At 40.9% G+C, this 24216-nt stretch overlaps 1 protein-coding gene across 2 annotated transcripts in view; it reads left to right on the plus strand.

The window, feature by feature from the left end:
- The window catches only part of AHI1 (Abelson helper integration site 1), a 263073-nt gene that overhangs the window by 14344 nt on the left and 224513 nt on the right, over positions 1-24216 (plus strand). For both annotated transcript variants that reach the window (XM_053460103.1, XM_053460102.1), the window contains 7 exons: positions 33-105; positions 4914-5038; positions 7329-7855; positions 8611-8753; positions 12135-12339; positions 13640-13841; positions 14079-14174. In XM_053460103.1, coding sequence (XP_053316078.1) covers positions 96-105; positions 4914-5038; positions 7329-7855; positions 8611-8753; positions 12135-12339; positions 13640-13841; positions 14079-14174 — 1308 coding nt within the window. In that variant the 5' untranslated portion in view covers positions 33-95. The remainder of the gene's footprint in view (positions 1-32; positions 106-4913; positions 5039-7328; positions 7856-8610; positions 8754-12134; positions 12340-13639; positions 13842-14078; positions 14175-24216) is intronic.

Consider the following 24216-nt stretch of genomic DNA (forward strand, 5'->3'; position numbering starts at 1 on the left):
CAATGTAAAAGAATGTGTGTTTTTTTTAATAGGTGGTATGATCACATCTGAATAAAAGTGACTTGCTGATAAATACACTGGACACTGGTTTGAAAATGCCTCCCAGTAAGATATATTTTCCATGTGATTTTCATCAAATGTGCATACTTAAAATGTCATACTCTTGGTACTTTTTAAATTGAATCTTTGGGCCATTTATATCTAAAATATCACAAGTTGTATTTTTACACAATTACACTGTATGACCAAACACTTTACTATCACACCTGTATGAGATCACACAGATATGAAGTTGGCCCCCTTCTGGCAATAACAGCTTCCACTCTTCTGGGAAGGTGTTCCAAGACTTTGGAGAATGCCTGTGGAAAGTTGTGCCTATTGAGCCAAAAACTTGTCAGATCAGGCACATATGTTGGACAAGAAGGCATTCCAACTCATCCCAGACCTTTTCACTTGGGTTAAGACCAGGGCTCTGTGCACGCCACTCAAGTTCCTCAACACTAAACTTGTCAAACCATGTCTTTATGGACCTTCTTTTGTGCACAGGGACACAACCATCCTGCAACCCAAAAGGGCCCTCCCCAAACTAGTGTCCCAAGGTTGGAATCATACAATTGTCTAAAATGTCTTTTTGAATGCTGTAGCATTAACATTACCCTTCACCGGAATTAAGGGACCTAACCAAAACATATTTGTTTCCTGTTTTTTTTTTTTTTTCTGTGCCGTCATCCCTCTTTGGATTGCAGGGGAGCGCTTTACTTCCTCCCCACTCCTGCTTGATCCATGGGAGGATCGCTTATTCGGGAGCAGGGAAGGTGTTATCGTCACTCAGGGTCCCTGTTGCGACCCCGGTTTTGCTTTCCTTGGCGGCAGCCCTAGAGCGGGCTAGCCGCTGGCTGCCAGAGGGCGTCTGAGGTCAGCATTTCCAAGCAGCAAGATGCAGCTCTCAGGTCAGAGGATTTTGGCGGTCTCTGGACCATTTTCCCCATGTTTTTGGTAATATTACGCTACTTGTTTGAATGTGCTAATGTTATTTAGCAGTTTGCTGTCTGATAAAGAGTCCTGGCATCCTGTTTTCTGATTTGGGAATTTTTTTCTACTTATCCCAAGTAGGTTATGAGTCCATGGAAGTTCTCCACTTATGTGTTATTGCTAAATTTTACCATCTCCTGTCCTTTGTTATAAGAATGTCACTAGATAAGACAGACTTGCCTGAAGAATGTCCAGTACCTAAGAAGCATTTTGCTTGTAAAAATTACGAAGCGACCATGATGCAAAAATGTAATATTCAGGGATATAATGTTTAAATTATGGGGAAAACAGCTTCTTGATCCAAGGAGAGAGCTAACTGCCATTCTTTGGCCAAGAAGGATTTTTTCACCCTAGTTTATGCCTTCTTTTGGATCAACAGCAATAAATAAACAGTTATGGGAAATGCTGAACATGATGGACGCATTTTTTTTTCTGCTTAACTATGTCTGAGGCCTCGAGGAAGTTTTGCTCGGCCTGCCTTAAAGCCAAGGAGGAATCCATTTCAGAGTTCAAGGAATGGATGAAGGCTGAGCTCCAGTCCACTTTCCAGCTAATCTGGTCAACTGTTTCCCCAGCTTAAACTCTTGTCCTGATCCTCTACCTAGGTTTAGAAAGTATGCTATTCCAGCCAGTGGTTGCTTTTCCCTCAGATGGTGGCTTTAAGAAAAGACTGGACCGAAGCTGCATGGACAGTTGTTTGTCCAGTTGGGGAACCACACTGGAAGAAGAATACAGAGAAAGTCTTTGGTGAAGCCAGGAACAACTCCTATGAATGTGTTGGAGCTTCTAGCAGTCTAGAAAGCGCTCCTTTCTTGGCAGTACAGATTGTGAGGAAAAGCATTGAGGATCCTATCAGACAATCACATTGGCTTTCCTGAACAAGCAGGGAGGCACAAGGAGCTTCCAATTGGGGATTCTTCTTCAGAGCATCTGGAAATGGGCCAAGTCCAATCTCTCGCACCTTTCAGCAGTGTTCATTCTTGGGAAGCTGAACATCACCGCGGACTTCGTCAGCAGAATGTCCGTTCTTCAGGGAGAATGGAACCTGAAAGATTCGACGTTCCTGCAGATCACGAGAGACTGGGAACCTCAGAGATTGACCTCATGGCAACAGAAAACTGCCTCTGTTTTATTCCCCTTTTCTCAAACCTGGAACTTCAAGTTACATCTTTCCCCCTCTTACCCGTCACTAGAGAAGATCAAGAGAGTGATGTATGGTGATCCTGATAGCTCCCGACTGTTCCAAAAGGATCTAATCAGTCTGTCCGTAGAGTGCCCAAAGAAGTTTGAGAGCAAGCCGGACCTACTCAACCAAGGGTCTGTGCTACACCCGAACCCGCAATATGAACCTTCAGGGTGGCTGGAGACAGACCCTTACAAAAACCTGCTTGCATGAAGTCTTAAGATGTTTCTGATAGAGACACCATCCAGCTGAAGCTGCCTGCTAGAACACCAGCAGCAGAAGGACTTCCAGATTTTATCATACCAGATATTAGTAACCTGCTTCCAGATTCTAATCAGGGTATCAGCCACCTCGTTGGAGAGACCTTCCAGGATTTTAGCTCTCTATTGAGCGAGCAGTTGTGCGTCTTTGGGTCTCTCCTTTTTATGAAAGCCATCTCTAGACTTCATCCGTTCAATAGACCTCTAGTACCCTCCTGGAACCTGAATTTAGTTCTAGCTAGCTTGCCTTCACGGTCTTTCGAGCCCATCAAAAAAATAGTCTCTCTCTATTTTGAGTCCTTCCCTTCGGTATTTTGAGAATAGGTTAGTTTTGTGTAAGCAAGATATTGTCCTGCCGGTTTTTTGCCTTAAACCTAAGAATGCCTGCTCTATTTCCTGGATGTACTTATATCTGCAGAAGACTGCTCCATGGAGAATATCTTCCAGTCTGTTTGTTCCTCTATAGCCACATGGCTGATCACAGCTGTTGCTGAAGCTTACAAGGCTGTTGGTAAAGAGCCATCCTCTGGTCTCAAGGCTCATTACACTCGGACAGTCGCGACATCTTGAGCTGAAGCTGCTGGAGTTCCAATAAAGCAAATTTGCAAAGCTGATGTCTGGAAAAGTGTTCACACCCTTGGTCTGGATGAGGCCAAATTCGGTAGAAGAGTTTTCTTTCATTCCCTTCCTAATATATTTTTTATATCTCTTATGCTACATGTATGCTCTGTATTAAGTGATGCTACGGAGGACTACCACTTTGGGGCTGAGCTTTTGTTTCTCTTGGATGCATCCACTTCAAAATCAGCCTTTTCCAGGTTCAACAGTCGTTTTACAACGTTGGCGATGTCTAAACTTTATTCCTGATCCATTTGATGTGACTTTAATGGACAAAATGTACTTTTCTTTCGAAATTGTGTATGATAAAATTTCCCCTGAAACAAAAACAATATACCGTATTTGCTCGATTATAAGACGAGGTTTTTTCCAGAGCAAATGCTCTGAAAAATACCCCTCGTCTTATAATCGGGGTCGTCTTCTAATCAGACCCCAAAAAAATGGCTGGGGCCATGCTGCTTACCGGTCGCGAGCAGCGTCTCTTCCGTTAGAAGCAGGAGGACAGGAAGCTTGTAGCTTCCTCACAGAACTCTATCTCCCCCTCCCTCCTCTGGGGGCGGGGCCAGAGAAGTTGCTGGTACAGCCGGTCCCCTGCAGAAGTCTTCGAGTGAGAGATCTGCAGTTCAGGTAAGGGGGTGGGGGAGGGTTTTTGGGTAAGTATGTGTGATTAATGTGTGAAGTATGTGTGATTAATGGAATGAATGAGTATTTAAATGTTTGTGAATGTGTGTTTGTGTGTGATAGCATGGATGTGTAAGGGGGGTGGGGGTTGTAGCATGGCATAGGGAGGCTGTAATCCCACTACTATCATCCCCAGGTTCCAGCATGTACTGGCTGCCTTGGCTTGATCAAGCCAAGGCAGCCAGTACATGCTGGGTTAAAAGGCATATCATGGGGCTGAGTGGCATACAGGGGGTTAAAATGCATTTCTGGACCTCCACCTCCAGAGTGGCATATAGGGGTATAAGGCATATCATGGGGCAGAGTGGCAAATAGGGGGGGTATAAAGCATTTCTGGGGGCAGAGTGGCATAACTGGGGGGGGCAGGTTGGCAAATAAAAGGAAATTTAAAAAATATATTTACATGAATTAATATTTACTGGTAAAACTTTTTTTCCTATAGGGTCGTCTTATATTCAGGCTTTTTGTTTTTTTCCTAAATTAATATTTTGATTTTGGGGGGTCGTCTTATAATCGGGGTCGTCTTATAATCGAGCAAATACGGTATAATTTAAGTCACAGTTAAATAAAGTACACAGAAAAAACACAAAATTCCTCTGGCATAAACCTTGTAAAACAGCTCTGGTTCTGTAGCGGTTAAACACGGGAGACTTCGAACTTGTTTCTCTTGGATGCATCCACTTCACAATAATAGCACAATGGTGGACTGGGTCAGATCTAACAGAGCAGAAATTTCACAAACTGACAGTAGGACCTATTCTGTTACCAATGTTTTTCTATAGAGATGGTGTAAGTATGTGCTTGATTGTATACGCCTTGTGGCTGAAACATCTAAACTCAATATTTAGGAGTGATGTTCACATACATTTGGTCTTATAATATTATAACTAAACTTACAAAATAAAGCAGACCTGATGTTTTTAAAATATGATCCTGTATGTTCATAATGTTTGTTTTTATTTTGCTAGAAAATATCCTCACACACAAATACTTTAGCGTGCATGAACAGTGGCTACAATTTTACAATGTTAATCAGTCTTTAACCCCTTAATGCATTGTTTTCAATGGGTTTTGGGACCGCCCATTGTCCTTAAGGGGTTAAAAGTTTTTTTTGTTTTTGTTTTTGTTTTTTTTTTTAGTTGAGAGTGAGGCAAAAGCAAGAACTAAGGCACGTTTTGATGAGGTGTTCCAGAGCTATGTTACGCTGTCGGAGGCAAATAATAATCTAAAAAAGAAGAAAGCTTCACAAGGGGAACAAATTGTGGTAAGTGTGCAGACTCACTAAGGTCATATGTGTTTTTGTCTTCGGTTTTGTTTAACCTGTCTATGAGCTAGACTGTAGTGCAGTAAGTATATGGTTGGTTGTGAAAAGCTAGAACAAAAAATCAAACTCCCGTGTTCCCGTCTTGATTTGGGGTGCGGTGGTCCACTTAGAAAGATCTTAGATGTCTGCAAACAGTGTGCTTTTAGGGAATATGTAGTCTTATGGGATGTAATTGGAATATGGGACAAATTACACATGGGGCCAGTTAAGTGATCAATCAAATTTAAAAACGGAAATGCACATGTTTCAATTATGACTCAACAATGTATGAAAACCATGGCATACACATGCATGTGGTATATTGCTGAAAGTTTTTAAAAAAAAAAAAAAAAAAAATTGGGGTCACTTGGCTTTTTTAATGGAAAACATCGAAATTTGCTGACATGATTGCAAAAGGGTTTTCTAATGACCAATTAGTCTTTTAAATTTATACTCGCATTGGAACACAGTTGTGATTGTTTCTGATAACTGGCCTCTTTTGTACACCCATGAAAATATTACATGAAAAATCAGCCTTTTCCAGGTTCAACAGTCGTTTTACAACGTTGGCGATGTCTAAACTTTATTCCTGATCCATTTGATGTGACTTTAATGGACAAAATGTACTTTTCTTTCGAAATTGTGTATGATAAAATTTCCCCTGAAACAAAAACAATATATAATTTAAGTCACAGTTAAATAAAGTACACAGAAAAAACACAAAATTCCTCTGGCATAAACCTTGTAAAACAGCTCTGGTTCTGTAGCGGTTAAACACAGGAGACTTCGAACATAAAAGTAGTCACACTCCTTGCTGTACCACATTGACTGTAATGAGGTTCAGCAACAAACTGCACTAACAATGAGAAGTTTTCATTTCATCTTATGTGAGACATGGAAACAATGCATGCAACACTGTTTATTATTATTTATTGTTTTATATGGCGCCATCAAATTCCGTAGCACTGTACAATGGGTGGACAGGACATAACAAGTAGAATGTAACATAACAATTTGACTTACAGAGACAACAGGCGAGGAGGGCCCTGCTCAAACAAGCTTATGAGATGTACTCTCTAAAATAGTATCAACAATTGAGTAGTCAATATTTTGGCTTTTGTTCTTTGCAGTTCAGTGTCTTACTTGTGAGTATCATTTTAGCAGTCATCGTGTTTAGCAAAACTTTGAATTTTAAATGGGTCGTTGAATTGAGCCCAGGTTCCGTAGGCAGGGGGATAACGTCCTTACATAAGACGTGCACTTTTACCATGGGCCACTACATGGACTCTCCTTATATGAGCTATCACTTTTGTTTTTAGATATTATGTATGCAGCTTTTTCCACCTTGAAAATATATTTACCTATAAATTTGATCTGCCCATTGAGCAGAGGTGCTCTGGGTTGCTGGGAATAGGTGATCTGCTTCCGCTAACGCATACCCTCGAACATTTCAGCTGTTCATATTGGGACACCTGTTTGTGGGGTATGACAAGGGGATTTGGATGAGGATAGAGTGTCCATTCTAATGAGGATGAGACAGAAGTCATGGCCACCCACCCGCTTGCTTAAACAGCTACTTTGTTCCTCTGATGCCGAGAAGGGGCATATTTTAGTTGCAAAGCATTGGCTTTGCACATCCCTGGCTGCTGCACAGGACAGCAGGACAGTGCAAGCAAATCATGCCATATGAAAACCAGGGTTGTTTGGTAACGCAGAACAGGAGTGTTACCAAACAACCAAACATCAGTTATCCGTTTGTGTTGTGTATATATGCTCTTGGGTCAAAAAAAACAAAACAAAAAACATATATGCTTTCAGATTGGCTGGCTTCTGAAAACAGTCAATTAGGACCTTTTTTTGTAAGCTGATCTTTTACTATAGTTATGACTCACGTCTTCACTTATTACAGCACTTAAATTTGAGCTTTCCAGCAACTTTCCAGAAAAAAAAAACGATCTACAAAAGAAGTTTAGCTGCGTATTTAATTTCTTGTTTCCTTGTTTTATATCTCAACTTATTTTTTTTTTTCAGTTGATTTGTCTGCTCAAGGAGAAAAAAAGTTTATTTTAATGGTTTTAAGTTCTATTGGGTACATAAAATAACTTTTTTCTTTGTTTTCAAAAAAATGTAAGCGAAAAGTTAATGAGTCGGATCACCTTTTAAAGACCTTGCCATGGGTACTACTACTCTGTATGGTTGTGTTTTTTTTTGGTTTTTTTGTGTTAATCATTTGTTTTGATTTTCCATGTAGCTTGATGCTATAAAAAAAGAGATGGTGAAGGAAACAACTGTTAATGCATATAATGCAGAAGATAACAGTCCTGTATTTACAAAACACAAGGAAAGAGGAAGAATTCCTGAAGATGTAAATAAAAGCACTCCAGAGACTGTGGAACCCAAGCAAAAAAAACAAACTGATGGGATAGAGTGGTACACCACCACTAAAAGTTTGGACTGCTCTGACTCAGCAGATACCGAGAGATTTTTAAATGAGGACAGACCTCACTCCAAAGCTCGCACAAAAAAGAGCAAAGCTGTCTCATGGGATAAACATGACCCTTACGATTATGATGATCCATTAATTGAAGCTTATCAGCATCAAGTGTCACAGGAAGAGACTGATGCGATCAAAGAGAAGATAAGGAAGAAAATCACAGCTCATCTTTCAGAACTTTCCTCCAGCAATGAAAACCAGACTGTCGTTCTGAACAATGACACAGACGAAAAGAAGAAAAAGAAGAAAAGAGAAGCCATGGCTACTTCTGAACCACAAACTAGGTGCTTATTTTTTTGCTTGAGAATGCAAACCTTTGGTTTACTGCAACTGAAATATTTTTTTAAGTATTCAAAACATGAAATGGTGCTTTCTCTTGTTGAGAAATTTGGTGGGGTCCCCAGTTAGATGAAATACTAAATACACTAAAATACTATAAATGTTTCCACAATGTCTTTATCTTGTAGAAGTATCAGAAGCATCATCAAACACTAGTCTACACCAACCAGAGAAGCCAGAAGACTTGTTTAATAATGCCTCCACTACCCTTAAAGCCTAGGGTGATGTTTGAAATGCCAATTAACAAAATGGCAAACAGTCAAAAAGAGGTCAGGTATCTGATTATGCCATGGGTAAATTGTACATTGCTCTAAAGAGTGTTATGGGATTTACTGTAAGCATAACACTAACATAGTACACACACTTATCTGCAAGCTGACTATGCCTACATGCCCTTCAAAGTTGATAGTTTTAAGACACTCAACTCAAGACATTGTTGGTTGATGGAAATTACTGGCAGGCTGATGTGTTTTCCAAAATAAACACTATGTTCAGTCAACTGAAGCTAATGGTGCTTAACATTATGTGAAAAAATACCGCATTGAATGATGATATGTTTACATGCTTTCTTTACATCACATTTTGGTCATGGTGTAATAGCTTCTTTCAGATTATGGATTTACATTATGGAGAGGAGTGTTGTTGTTATAGCAGATTTGTTAGAAAATTTGTTTTAATTCTGATATGAGTTTTTGTTCAGTACTAGATCTCACAGTGAACTTCAAGATCAACCAGCTGAGATGAGCAGTATACCATCTCACTCTTTAGCCCAAGTGCCTCAAGATTCTGATGACTTTATCCCAAAAGCCAAGTCAAAAAAGGCCAAAAAGAAATCCAAAACAGGTCAGCACCATTGCAAAATATCTAACTACCTTTTGTATAGAGTACAGTGTCCATTTATCACGGTATGGCAAAATCTTTGGTGTAATATGCACCTGTGTATATTACACAGTTGCAAAATGACCCTACATTTTTGGGACAAACTTAGGTACAAGTGTACAATATGCACCCATAACACCACATTCACTCATAGTCCCACACACACAATTACATATTCTCACACTCTTATATACTGACACTTATACATGTACACATTTACATATACAGACTCACTCTATGCATCACAGTAGGGCTGCAACAACTAATCAATAATGAAAATCGTTGTCAACAAATTTCATTATCGATAAGTTGAATCGATTTTTATCCATTATAAAATGAGGGTTTTTTCAGAGCAAATGCTGGATTGTACTCTTTTTAAAGATTATATTAACCCCTTAACGTCCATTGCCGGGTCAGGCACGTCATACAAAACGGTCACTTAACGACCTATGACGTGCCCGACACGTCATGAGACTTAAACAAGCTTAGAAAGTGATCAACGATGTCGAGGCATTCAGCAACACCGAGGTCGGCATCATGGGCCATGTCTGGCCCCTCCCCGGGGCGTCAACACTCGCCATACATTGTATGGCAGCGGACGCCCGTTTTTAAAGCGTTTAGGAGGCGATCAACGATCACCTCCTAAACTTAAATGGTGTCGCTGGAATGTCTCGATCAGGAGGCATTCAGTGACACCAAACACTTACCCCAGGACGCGCTGTGACCGCTCCGGAGAGCGGTCACAGCCGCCACTGCCGGTGATCTTTACCATCCGCAAGATGCCGGCCGCCCTTAAAAAAAATAATGAAGTTGAAAAAGTTCGCTAGATGGTCTCCAGACCCTCTAGAGAACTCTGGCTCCACTTGCGGGTTGAATACAGGTACTGCATTGAACCATACAAGTCAATGGAGTCCAGCTTTCTAATCACTATGTGATTAGTAAAATATTTAAAAACAAAAAAAAAAGCTTAAAAAAAACATGGTAACATTTAAAAATGATTATGCATCAGAGGAACTATCCAGTTCCAGCAAAATGTAAAAAAAAAAAAAAGTCCAAAAAGAATAAAATAAAAAAATAAAGTTTATTATTATGAGCAAGTGCTAAAATTAGCGCTGTATCTTCCCAAAAATCCTGACATGGAAAAATTTAAATAAAAGCATTTCAAATACCCAAGGGGTGTCTAATTTTTAAAAAAATGAATGGTTTGATGGGGTTAATTGTAGTGGCCGGGCTCAAAGATAGGGCATAGGCAAAGACTGACCAAAATAGGGGAAAAAAAGCACACTTCCCAAATGTGGCCTTTTAACCCCAAACAGCAGTCAAACCCATGCATGGGTGGTATCACTGTACTCGAGAGATGTTGTTGAATACATATTAGGGTGTTGTTTGATAGTGACGTATACCTGGAGCTATAAATTTATACCCAAAGTACAATTTGTGTAAAAATGAATACCAGAAAAATACTACCACTACCAAGTGTGGCAAAGGCTGGTGGTAGAATCTCATGCATGGAAAGGGTTAAAATACTAGCATTTGAAATACCTAGTTTTCAAAAATATATGGTATGATGGGGTAAATTGAATTAGCCGGCTTCAAAGATGGTCCTATTAGGACATGGGGGCAGAATGACCCGATGTAAAAGTTCCAAGTTAAAAAATGTGCACTTCCTAAGGCTAGGTTTCCACTTGGGTTTTTGTCCTGCGTTATTTTCTTGATGAAAAATGCCAAGAAAACTGCCACTGCATTTACCTGCGGTTTTGTGTTTTTTTCTGGCGTTTTAGCCTTTCTGTGGAAATTGCTTTTTTGACCTTAGGCAGTTTTTACAGCCTTTACACGTTAGAATTGTCACCCAGCTAAAAGGGATTAGGATAAATGGCAAGTATCTGCCCCCTCCTGATGTCATTTCCTTGGTAGAGTTCTACTTAAACACGCCCCGGCGGACCCTTTTGTCTCTTTTCTGTGGTTTGTAAGGCATGCTTTATTCCGAATGTCTGCTGCTCTAGGAAGATTGGCCCAAAATGATGTCATTTTTTGCTGTTGCTTTTGGCACGCAGGATCCAGTTGGGTATGTTTGTTTGTAATGGCATGTTTGTTCCAAATGGTGTAAAGTTCAATATGAACTTTGTTTTGTGTGAAACTGTTTGTTTACAGCCTATTTCTCGTAGGACACACAGATACTGGGTCCATCCTCTGCATTGTAACTGTGGGAAAAAACGCCAAGGCAAAACCCACATGGCTTTTTCATGGCGTTTTTTCTCTCCCATAGACTTCTATTGGAGAAAAATGCCAAGATTTCCTTGCGAAAAACTCCAGAGTGTCAACATGCTGCGATTTTGAAAAACTGCCACAGAGCCCAAAAAAGCAGTAAAACGCCAAAGATGACTGAAAAAACGCCAAACAGAAAAACGCCAAGTGGATATGGCATTGTGCGATTTCCTATTGAGGAACAGCTAACATCTGGCCGCAGCGTTTTTTCACAAAAAAAACGCAGTGTGGCTGAATTGGCGTTTTTGTCCCAAACAACCCGACAAACCCACGCATGGGGGTATGACTGTACTCGGGAGATGTTGCTGAACACAAATTGGGGTATTGTTTGAAAGTGTTGTATACCAGGAGCTGTAAATCCATACCTGAAGAGCAATTTTAGCGATAAAAAACACAAAATAAATTACTACCACAAAGTTTGACAAAGACTGGTGGTAGAATTAGTGCATGGAAAGAGTTAAAATTCTAGCATTTGAAATACCTTGGGGTGTCTAGTTTTCAAAAATATATGATTTGATGGGGTAAATTGCGTTGGCCGGTTTCAAAGATACCCGAAATAGCACATGTGGGGAAGAATTACCAGATTTGGAATAAATGGTTTTGAAATAGCAAAACGCTACCTGTGCTTAATGCTACATAACGTGCAGAAAAAAGCAAAAAAACATAAAAACATTGGGTATTTCTAAACTCAGGACAAATAGTAGAATATATTTAGTAGGTTTTTTCATTAGCTTTTTTGGATGAGTAAAAGATTTTTGGGGTAAAAGTCAGTTTTTTTTTTTTTTTTTTTTTTTACATTTTTCATCATATTTTATTATTTTTTTCATGGGAAATTAGATAATATGATCAAAAATGATATCTGAAGAAAGCCCTTCTTGTCCTGAAAAAAACAACATATAATTTGTGTGGGTTCACTAAATGAGTGAGGAGAAAATTACATCTAAACACGAACACCGCAAAAGTGTTAAAACAGCCTCGGTCCCATTGGTACAAAAGGTAAAACACAGCCTGGTCCTTAAGGGGTTAAGCAGTAGGACTTGGAAGTTGCAGTGTTATAGTATTGTTTCTTATTAATAACAGGTGATGAGAACAACGGTGTCCCAGTCCCAGAAGGTAATAAAGAAAAAGAAGCAAGCACCAACCTTGTATATGATGACAGCCTCGTTTTAGGAGTTTACATTCATCGGTCTGATAAACTTAAGACAGATGTGATGGTTTCTCTGCCTATGGTTAAAATTCACATTGTTGATCAAAAAACAGGGGAATATGTGAAGAAGGACAACAGGTAACTAAAACCCCTTTCTAAATGGAATGCATATTAAAGTCTATTGTGTATCTGTTCCCTACAGCTTTTGAATATACACAGATATTTAAGTACCATGAAGATCCATGATCACCAAAGGGTACACACACTGCAAGAACTGCCAGGAAGCACTGCTGTAAAATATTCCTGGTTTAAATGTATTTTTTAAGTGTCACTTATTCTCTGGGCTTTTTAATTATATCACCAAAATAGATTTTGTTGCTCTGGATGGTTATTTTAATGAAATCCAGGCCCTCAACCTATGCTTTACAAAACATTTGTAAATTTAGGCAGTGTTGTATTATGTCTTATGCCAAGTAAGCATAGGGTGTTGAGTCCAAAGGGGATGCATCTCTTGTGCGTTATACCCAGGGGCAGATCATTCTTTCCAGTGCATTGCTACCTAATGGGAAGGTTTGGGAGATCTCAGATCTCAGATCTCTCTTGCAACCGTACAATTTTCACTATGGATGTCCGTGCCTCGTGTAGCATCTCTTACTTATGATATGCGTGCTTATGTTCTTCTTTTAACAATGGCACAGAGAACCTTTCCCATCTGAATCTCCCACAAGGATTATATATATATATATATATATATATATATATATATATATATATATATATATATATATATATATATATATATATATATATATATATAATATAATATAATATAATATTTCTTGTGTTTTCTCCTGTTTAATTTTATGGACTGTTTTGTAACTTGTACTCTATATGTCATTTATTTCTGTATGTTTGTACACAGCACTGTGAAATATTTTGTCAGATTAAATGTTTAATTAATCAGCTAGAGTCTTTGCTCTCTAATTAATATGAACTCACTCTTCTGCGGGATACGTTACCAACGGGTTAATTATATATATGTCTGATTAGTAAAGTAAGGTTGGTATACTATAATTTTAATGTGTTTGGGGTAACCCAAGACGTCCGGATATAAAGTCTTGGTGGTGGCAGCAAATTGTGTAGGACGGATTGCTGGGGTTAATTTAGTGGTTGCTGGGACTAGCAACAGGTAACCAGGGATCTGGTGTCACTAACCCTTTTACTTCTACACTCTCCCCGCTGTCTCAACCGGGCCAATAGCCCGTGTTCGTGAGAAGAGTGCTGTAATATGACTTAAAGTACTGGCGCTCAGTGCTTTGGAAGCCAAGAAATGCAGTCCATGCTGTAAGTAGAATATAGGGTGCACTCCTGAGACACATCAGCACCACACATAACTACATTGTTTATTGTTGTACTGAAATTCTTTTTTTCTTCTTAGAAAGAACATGGTTTCATCATTTAGCGATCCAGCAAAACAGGAATATATTCTCCCTTTGGTAACTCAGGCATATGACTTCAAGAGGTTCAAAACACTTGTTCCTGAATGGGATGAACAAATTATATTTAATGAACGGTTTACATATTTCTTGCAAGACAATGAAAACCGTGAAGAAAGTCCTCAAGTTATTATGTTCTTTGAGGTACACACAGTGACATTTTAAGTGCTTATTCAATTGTTACTTTGAAGTTCCAGATTTTTTATGTGCCGTTTAAATGTATGGTATATACATTCTTCTTAATAAATAGTATAGTAAAGTAAACCATTAGCTAGGTGAGATATACTTACAACAAAACATACAGCCATATATACTTCGGGAATAATAATAAGGAATAATGTAAATGGTAGTCTTTACGTTATAATCTTCTCCCCCTTTCAGATTCTTGATGCATCTTATGTGGATGGTGTAAGCATGACCTCAGAAGCTCCAAATCAGGGAAAAGGGTTTCGGAAAATTGCTTGGGCTTTTTTAAAGGTAGGCTTTTTTTTTTTTTTTTTTAAACAAAATAATAAAAATATGGGACTGTTACATTTTACACTAACAATTCAAATAATATTTTTTAACAAATGTAGTGTAATTTAAATATTAGCATTAAATTATAAATCCTTTAGTTATTGTACTGTGGTTTTAAGGAAAATATATATCTATGTATAATGTTTGTTGCAAAAAGTCTCAACTATTTTTTATGTGAATATTCTCCTAGCAAGATCCTCTGCTGTTTGTGAAGCTAATTTTCACGTCTCAGGCAGGTTGTGGTGTAGGGGATTCTATTAACAACAGATCGGATAACTGAATGGTTTGCCGTCTCCTGGATACCTGGGTTTTGCTTGTTGCAGACAGAGTGGATAGATTATCGGTAGGGGCTGGTGAGGATCCAGCTGTCTTGCTAGACATTGACACAAATGACATAGTAAGAGGAAGATGGAGAGTCCTAAAGGTAATTTTAGGCATTTTGGTAGTGAGATTAGGAAAAGTAGTATGAGATACTGCCTGTGCTATGCACTACACCAGAAAGACAGAGGGAGGATTAGGCAGATTAGTGCATGGCTGAAGTCTTAGTGTAAGAAGGAGGGCTTTGGGTTTTTTGAGCCCTGGGATGATTTTGCTTTGGGGTACAAAAGCAATGTCCTTGGGGAGAGGATGGCTAGATGGTTGGAGGAGATTTTAAACCTACTTATCACGCATTGATAGGTAAGCTACTAACAATAAAAAAGAGAAAACAGAAAAATGGTGGGAATTCCCCTCTCAAGAAAACTGTAAATATGAATATTTATATTTCCATTATTGTCCGAGAGAGATATAAACCTATAGATTGCTTACAAGGGCTTAATAAACACTAAAATACAACCACCAGGCAAACCCAGAGAAATCTTGTTGTACTGCCACCACTGCAAGGGATTCTGGGTAGATAAAATGACTCATCAGGCACTCTGGCACAGACCAAGGGCACTGGAGGTTTGGGTCTGTAGGAGGAATTAGGAGGAGATAATGATCTCTCTATATCCGGCCCAAACAGTGACGTAACAACATGGGGAGACTTTTTCCTGTCTCCCCATGTCCTTTCAAAATTGCTCAAAAAGGGCCCTTCCAACCTGGACTGGGTCAATCCAAGTCAGAAGGGCCCTTTCTAAACTATTTTAAACTTGGCACGGATGACAGGAAGCTGCTGGGGCGGTTAGGAGCTGTGGGGTTGTGAGAGGGAGCAGGTTTGTATGTATGTTTGAATGCACATATGTTTGAATTTGTGTTAGCGTGAATGTCTCTGTATGTGTGAGCGTGAATGCCGGAGGAGGAGGAGGCAAAACAGAAAAACCAGAAGAAAAGGTGGAGAAAGAGGAGCTGCAGGAGAGGAGACAAAGGTAAGGAAACATTGTGAGTGTGTTAGAAAGCATGGAACATGTGTGTGATGGGCCTCACTGATTTGCGTTATTGTGTACCACCATCAGTGTATGGCTCAGCATAAAGTGATGGGAGTTAAGGTGTACAGTGCAACTAAACTACCTATTAATATATACTGAGTCAGGCACTGATTGGGGTACTACTGTCAGTTTCTGGCTCAGTAAATAGTAATGTCAGTTATGCTGTACCACCTTCAATGTCTGGCACAGTATATAGCGATATCAGTTATATCATAGTAAACATTTACTTTTATGTTCTTTATTTATGATTAGAATTACTTGTATTTTTCAATTGCTGTCAAAATGATTTAATATATTTATATTAAAATTGGTTTACACTGTTTAAAAGTTTTTTATTTTTTTATTAATTTTATTACCACGGCTACTGAAAAATTGATATGACCACATCACGACACGGGGTCCATGACGTTTTGTTGCCCAGGACCCTGCATGGTCTGTCTGCCCCTGTGTGTATGCAAAATTAGGTTAAAAGTGATCACCTTTTGCCTCTAAATCCACTTTATACCTTGAACCCTTGCAGAAAATGTACGCTGTACTACAGAGTCTTTAAACAGAGCTCAAACCAGGTGTAAAAGCCAGATCACCATGTGCATATAGAGGCAAAAAGGTGATAACCAAATTTGCACACACCTACCTCTGCATTTGGGATCACTACAAGATTTCTTTGGTGGTTGCATATTAATGTTTATCAATGCCTCAAGACATCTGTATTTTTCTTATTATCTCTTCCAACATGTTCTTACACAGTATAAATTGTGGTTGGAGAAAGGAAAGGGAAAACCTTTCAATTTAAAATGAATGAGCCAGCCACAACTTATACTGTGTAAGAACATGTTGGAAGAGATACGAAAAATACAGATGTCTTAATTTCATAAGCACTTTCACTATACTAGGCTTGTAACACTTACATAAGTCATAAAATCTTTTTCAAATGTGTGATGGGTTCACACCTTTCCTCCCATGTAATGTCTTAAAAAGAGGTTATTCTCCACCCTGATAAATTACCAAATCTCAGTTTTATACATGTGGATTAGGGTTGGAACAACTAATCGTTAAAATCAATAATAATTGATTAATGAAATTCATTATCGATCAGTTGAAATGCTCTTAAAAATACCCCTCGTTTTATAATCCGACCTCAAATAGAGGGATGATAACACTAACATCCAGATCGCCCGCAGCGCTCTTCTCTAACAGCCGGTGGGGGGGTGTCTGAATGAATCGAAGAATCTGATCCAAACTTCATCGCACAATGTCTGTTAGATTATTCTTTGTCTTGAATATCTAAGCTTCTCCAGTGATCAAACAGCAATCAAGACCACAGCTTCTATGTCTTATTAATTAGGTTTATTCGATGACAAATTATCAGTTCATACAATACCAATGCTGGAACAAATGTTGATAAAAGGTACTGTAGGCTAAGTATCTTGGTGAGATGAAGATGAGAGCTTGGAAAGAGCATAGAGAGAGCGTAGAAAGAGACCTTGTCTTTGTAGTCATGCCAATGTATACCCCTTTACATTTGGTTAGGGTATACGTTAAGGAATCCTATTGGAAAAGTCATATGATACACCGTCATTCCACAGAAGACCCTCTAAACTACGTCACTTAATTGATACCATATGTTCCTAGCACTCGAGTTGCATTCAGGCCTAAAATGTGCAGAACAAAATAAAAGTATAAAAATGATTTCTTACAATGTCACTTACAGCAGTAGCATCCGCACTACCCAGCAACTCATCTAACAGGAAGTATGAAATTAATATCTGGGCTGCTGGAAGTTATGGGAGCTGGTTAAATTAGGGGCAGTTATGGTTGATGGGGTCTTTAGGGTTAATTTAATGCGGAGGACTGAGTTAATTAATGTAAAAATAACTTAAGGTGCAGTTAGAGGTAAAGGGGGGCAAACTAAAGGGAATCTAAGTCCTGGGGCAGTGAAGATTTATAAAAGTATTGTGTCAGTGTGCTGTGAACGAACACACAGAAGAAAGCCCTGCGCTCAAACTCCCATCACTCTTGGGCGACAGCAACGGCTATAGTATTCATCATAGGCCTGCAACTAACTATTTTCATAATCGATTAGTTGGCCGATTATTTTTTCGATTAATCGGATAAAAAAATAAATGTAAATTTTTCATTTATTTAAACCAATTTAATAAATAGGATGTTAAAAACAAACGGCAGAATAAAAAAAAAACACTTTAAAGCATTTCTTGTTTTTATTTCCCAACCTGCCCCCCCAGATATGCCACATACCCCCAGATATGCTACTCCGCCCTCGCCACATATGCCTTATATACCCTATATGCCTTATACCCCCTGATATGCTACTGTGCCCCCTGATATGCCTTATACCCCCTGATATGTCACTCCGCCCTCCCCACATATGCCTTATATACCCTATATACCTTATACCCCCAGATATAGATTCCCCTCAGTTTGCCCCCCTTTACCTCTAACTGCACCTTAAATTAACTTTATTAAATTAATTAAATTAACCCTCCGTCCTCAGCATTAAATTAACCCCCACCTCCCTCACAGTTAGATTAATTGCTGGGCTGTGTGGACGCTATAGGAAATGGGCGGGGCCAGGAGAAAGAAGGGGCAGGGCCAATCAGCAGTGACTGTAGGGAGGGACTGGTAAGTAGTAACTGCGGCTGTGAGCCAAACTGAAATGGATTATAAAACGAGGGGTATTTTTCAGAGCGTTTGCTCTGAAAAAACCTTGCTTTTATAATCGATAAAAATCGTTGGGAACTATTTTCATTATCTCAGGGCTTGACAAATTTGTTGTGAATCTAGGCGCCAGCTAAAAAAGTTAGGAGTTTTTTTTTTAAAACAGTTGGTTAGGAGTGATATGATCATCATCAGCCCACTTACTAAACTCACAGCATTTGACCTGGAAGCACCCTGGACTTTCAGGTCAGTGCTGTTTTTTTTGGGGGGGGGTTTTAAATTATTTTTTTTGATATATATATTTTTTTAACACTTTCAATGTAATGTTCCATTGGAGCACAGCATTGACTGATATTTAGTCCCCACAAGCTTGTGGGGACAAATGTTAACCCCTGCAATGCCACGAATGTGTTATAGACAATTGTGGAATTGAAGGGGTTAACGCTGCACTGTCGCTCTCATGGAGCGATCAGGCAGCAGGGGGGTGTTGGGGCAAAGAACCCTCTCCCCCTGTCACTGAAGCTGCCTCTGGCAGCTGGGAAGCAATTGCTGGTCTATAGACCAGCCATTGCAGGGGGGAGTCTCTGATGACTGGTGTAGGCTTCCATGCCTACAGGAGTCATCAAAGGGCTTGTGGGGGCTCGTTTTTGCTGTTGCTGGTCTGCCTGGACTTCCAGGAAGACCACCAGCAGCAGAGCCCCTTGAAAAACGGGAATTAACCCCTAAATGCCGCGATCGCGGCATTGAAGGGGTTAACGCTGCCCTGTCGCTCTCATGGAGCGATCAGGCAGCAGGGGGATGTTGTGTCAGGTCCCCACACTTGTGTGGGGACCCAATCAACACTGAACCCCCTTTCCTGAAGCTGCCTGTGGCAGCTGAAAACGCTATTGCAGGTTTCCCTGAAATCGCGGTTCCAGCCTACAGGATCACTCCGTGGGAGTGATTACAGGCTCGGGGGCGGGCTCTGAGTGGCTGTGCTGTCTGCCCAGACTCCTGGGCAGACAGCAGCAGCAGCGCCCCCGCGTGGTGACATGGGGGCCTTTTTTTGTGGATGTAAGAGGCTGACAAACTCCTAGGCGCCAAGACAAAATTCTGAGTCGCCATGGCGACCTGGCGCCTGGGATTTGTCGAGCCCTTCATTATCTATTATAGATTTTATCGATTAGTTGTTGCAGCCCTAATTCATCAGCCCAAAATACATAGAATAAACACCAAAAAATAGTTACCTGCACACTATCCCAACTCCCTATGCTTATTTAGACAAATGGAGGTTTTTAGTCTGTGAATCTGAGGGTGCTATTGCATATCTGGGGGGTATGAGGCATATCTGGGAGGCAGTGTTGCAAGCCTGTTCTCAAATGTGCTTAACGGGGGGTTCAGGTTGGGAAATAAAAACAAGAAATGCATTTTTATCAAAGTTTTTTTTTTTTATTCTGCTGTTTGTTTTTAACATCCTGTTTGTTAAATTATTTTAAATAAATGAAAAATATACTTTTTTTTTTTATCCGACACTTGTTTATTGCAGAGCTTAACTGGAGGGTTGACATCCTACTTGAGCTCTCTCCCCAGAGCACTTCCCCTCCCAGCTCCCCCTCTATAAACATATAAACAAAGAGCAAGGAACTACAGGAACATATGAGAATCTATCTAGGACATCGGGGTAGAGTACCCTAGTCCACAGTGGCTTTGGGATTATTCTGCCCATTCTTCAAGCCACTGTTCTAACTACAGTGTTAATCTCTGTATCACACCGGAAGCTTCACGACTCTAACACTTGAAGTCACTTTACAAGGACCTTCCTCAAGTCCTGGCGAAAGTGGTTGTGACTCCAATGGTGGCACCGATGTATCCCCACCAGAATCTCGTTGTGAGGCAGGTATGCTTCTGAAGACCGAGGTCTCCACTGGCTGTGGTTCCCGATTCTCGACATCGAACTCCTCGGGAACAGGCTGAAGATGTCTTCTGTTACGGCGGGCAACAGTCCCTCCTTCTGTGCGGACCACATAAGACCTTGACTCAAGGGAACGCCCTACTACAGTAGCCGGCGTATTCCACCTCTTTTCTTCGTCCAGCTTGACTCTTACACTCTGGCCTGTGTGCAGCTCCGGCAATGGACGCGCAGAGTGTCTTCTGTCATAGAAGAATCTGTAGCTCCGCTTTGCCTCCTCATCCCTCCTCCGAACGTCCTCTGGAAGGAACGGGGTGGGGAGGCTGGAGTACATGTACAGAAGGCAACGTGGTACGAATCTGTCGCCCCAACATCAGCTGTGCAGGGCTACATCCTGTGGCATGAATTGGGGTTGCCCTGTACGCTAAGAGGGCCAAATATGGTTCTTGTTGCTTCAAAACAAACTTGGCAGTTTGAACTTCTCTTTCAGCCGTTGGCTTGCGGGTAGTGTGGACTGGAAGTTGAGTGAACAAAATCATACTCTCTACTGAAGGATTTAAATTCCATGGAAGCAAACTGCATCCCATTGTCACTCACCAGCTCCAAAGGTATTCCCCACCTGGCGAACATACTGGTGTCCTCCCCTAATGGAGCAATTTCGATGTTCCTAGAATAATAATCTACAACAACCAGATATTTTTTTTCCATTAAGTTCACACAAATCTGCAGCTATCTTCTGCCAGGGACCCTCAGGCAGCGGTGTAGATATTAGAGGCTCTCTCCTCTGTGTAGGCCGACGTTCACAGCAAAAGGCACATTTTGATAAGTTTTCTGCAATGTCAGTACTTATTCCCGGCCACCACACCGCTGTGGCTGCTCTTTCCCTACATTTGGAAATCCCTAAATGGCCATCATGAATTCGGCCTAACATTTCTTGACGCATACTGGTAGGTATGACAATACGTCCTGAAAGAGCACTAAACCATCCAGTTCTGTGAGATGCGCTCTTTCCAACTGGAAAGCATTCAGTGCCATCCACACTGTGCGACTCTCTGGCCAGCCACCCTTTATGTAACTTATAACTTCTTGGAGATCAGTATCCAGTCGTGTCTCCCTCTTGATCTGTTCCAATCTCCCAGAAGAGATGGACTTAGATGACAATATTGAATCCGCATATGCCTTAACATCCGATTCTGTCGATGATTCTTCAGCAGCAGCCAGCGGGAGCCTGGAGAGTGTATCTGCCACCACCAGTTGCATCCCCGGCACATGCACTGCCCGAACATTGAATCTTAGTAGTCTCATTAGTAGTCTTTGACATCTCAGGGGAGCTTTGTCAATGTCATAAGTGTTTATCAATGGAACCAGTGGTTTGTGATCGGTTTCCAGACTAAATCTTTTCAAGCCCACCAAGTAGCGTTGGAAACGCTCACAGGCCCAAACTCCCGCCAGACATTCCTTTTCAATTTGGGCATATCTTGTCTCTGCTGCTGTTAATGTACGAGAGCAATAGGCAATGAACCCCAGCACAGGGGCTGAACCCAACATTGACTTGAGCAGAGCAAGGGCCTCTTCCTGTGGAGGTCCCCAGGTCCAAGCAACATCCTTCTTCAACAATTCATTAATAAGATGCAACACTGAGGATAATTCTGGTAGAAACTTGCCCAAATAATTCACAAGGCCAAGTATTTGTCTTAGTTCAGTTACATCGGAAGGGCTTTTCATCTTCTCAATAGCGAGGACTTTACTTTTTGTATTCACTGCAGGCAAGAAATAGCCCAACACAATCAATGCAGCCTCCAGGGCTATAAACTTTTGTCACAACCTTCTCAAGCTGTGGTCTTTGTGGCAGTTGCTTGAACGTTGCCAGAGAAGTAACAGTAATGTCCGCTCCCGTATCAATCTTGAAAGCAATCCTTGCACCCATTACTGTAAGTATAATTCGCCAATCATCGTCAAAGCGAGACTGTTCAATCACTGACCCTACAAAGGACACCTCCTGGTCACTGTCCGGGTGCATTTCCTTAACACACTGTGATTTGCAAACTATCTCAAAATGGCCAACACGGTTGCACTTCCTACATCTCTTGTCTTTAGCAACCCTTGTTCCATGAGTTCGATTACAGCGCATACAAGGAGTTTGATGTACCCCACTGCTTCTGAGCCTGTCTGCTGCCTGCGGTCTGCTACCCATACCCTGCCTGTCATTTGTAACTCTCCTGGACTGCAGCACTTCTTCTATCATGCATTCAGATCTCATATCAGCACTCTGCTTCTTTACCAGTTCGTTTTGGCGGGCCATCCGTATAGCCTCATCAAGTGTCAATTCAGCCTCCAGCTACAACGTTAAGGAGACTTCTGAGTCTGCAAGTCCTATGACAATTCTGTCTCTAATCTGCACCTCGTTGGCAGCTCCAAAATTCCACCGATTCACCCACATGCTGAGTACGCTTGTGAAAACAGGCCCTCTCATGAATCACATTCCTCCTGGGCACAAAATGGGCGCTGAGCTTATTCATGACTATATCAAAGTCGTATTCTTCCCCCTCCCGGAATGTAAAAGTATTATACACTGGCTCCACATCTTTCCCCATAGCATATACAAGGGAATTAACTTGTACTTCACCACTCTCCTTGTCCAGCTTGGATGCAATCCTGAAGCGTGCAAACCTCTGTCACCAGGTAGGCCATGCTGCAGGCTGGGAGAAGTCAAATGGCTCAGGTGGAGTGAACTCCACATAGATCCTCATAGATCAACAGGTGCGCAGGTGTGTACTTCTGACACCATGTCATGAAAGGCACACAACACTTGGCTGCTTTCAACACTTGTTTATTGCAGAGCTTAACTGGAGGGTAGACATCCCCTCCATCCTACTTGAGCTCTCTCCCCAGAGCACTCCCCCTCCCAGCTCCCCCTCCTGTGATGTCACTCAGGCTCTCATCACAGACTGATGATTCAATATAGTAATTATTTATTAAAAATCACAATAATTACATAAATCCAAAATTAAGCAGAGTGTAACATAGAATGCCTATTAAAACTTATGCATAAAAATAAACATACCAGTCTAGCTTCTGTCTCTCAGTCTGCCCCTGTCAGGATTCAGCCCCAGCCCTGCAAACTGCCAGGCGTGACCGCCCCTTTAAGAGGTCTGCCTGGAGTTGAACTCCTCTCCACAGCTTGATGTCTTGTTTATTTGTGTGTATTTTATTTTATGTACATTTTGCATTCTTTCCCTTATACGTCTGAGGATCTCGGCTCTTCCCTCCATCCCCTGTGTTCCTTCCCTTGTTCCCTGTCCTTTGTGGCATCCTGTACCTTGTATGTATTGTCTGGCTAGGTATATAATCCATGTTCTGTGTATTTATGTTCAGCTGTGTTTGGTTATACCTATATCTATGCATTTACCACACCTGTCCTAACCAACAGGCTTTATTACCCTGCCTACCTTACCTGAAGCCTATGTCATTCACACCTGACCTAATGACCAGGCCTATATCTGGAACTCCCCTATTTGTTAGGTGCCTTTGCATTGAAGTTATAGGACCATTTTTGCCCTGGCCCTGTACCTGATCCTGACTTGTTCCTGGCTTCCTGTGTACCTGATCCTGTATTGTTCCTGCCTTCATCCCTGTCCAGTGGGCTTCCAGCCTTCATCCCTGTCCAGTGGGCTTCCTGCCATACGTTTGTTTTCTTGCTAAGAGACCGTTTAACCTGTATTTGCTTGTCCTGCCATAATATACAATACATAGCATGAAGACAAGTCTCCTAAACCTGCTACATCAACTAAGAAAGCCTGTCCAACAAGCCTGTTACCAGTACTAAAAAGGAATTTCCTAGTAAATCCAAGAAACGTGAACCCCTTACCATAACTGAATTGCAACAAAGACGTGATGAAGAGACTTGCTTTTACTGTGGTGATAAATGACATTGGATCACCCAATGTCCTCTGAAACCTCCTAAACTCTCTGTACCCTCTGAACCGATGAAGCAATTGATGCCACAAGCACAAAGCTCTCCTAACTGGGGAAA

Source organism: Spea bombifrons, chromosome 3, assembly GCF_027358695.1.
Source record: "Spea bombifrons isolate aSpeBom1 chromosome 3, aSpeBom1.2.pri, whole genome shotgun sequence".
NCBI lineage: Eukaryota > Metazoa > Chordata > Amphibia > Anura > Pelobatidae > Spea > Spea bombifrons.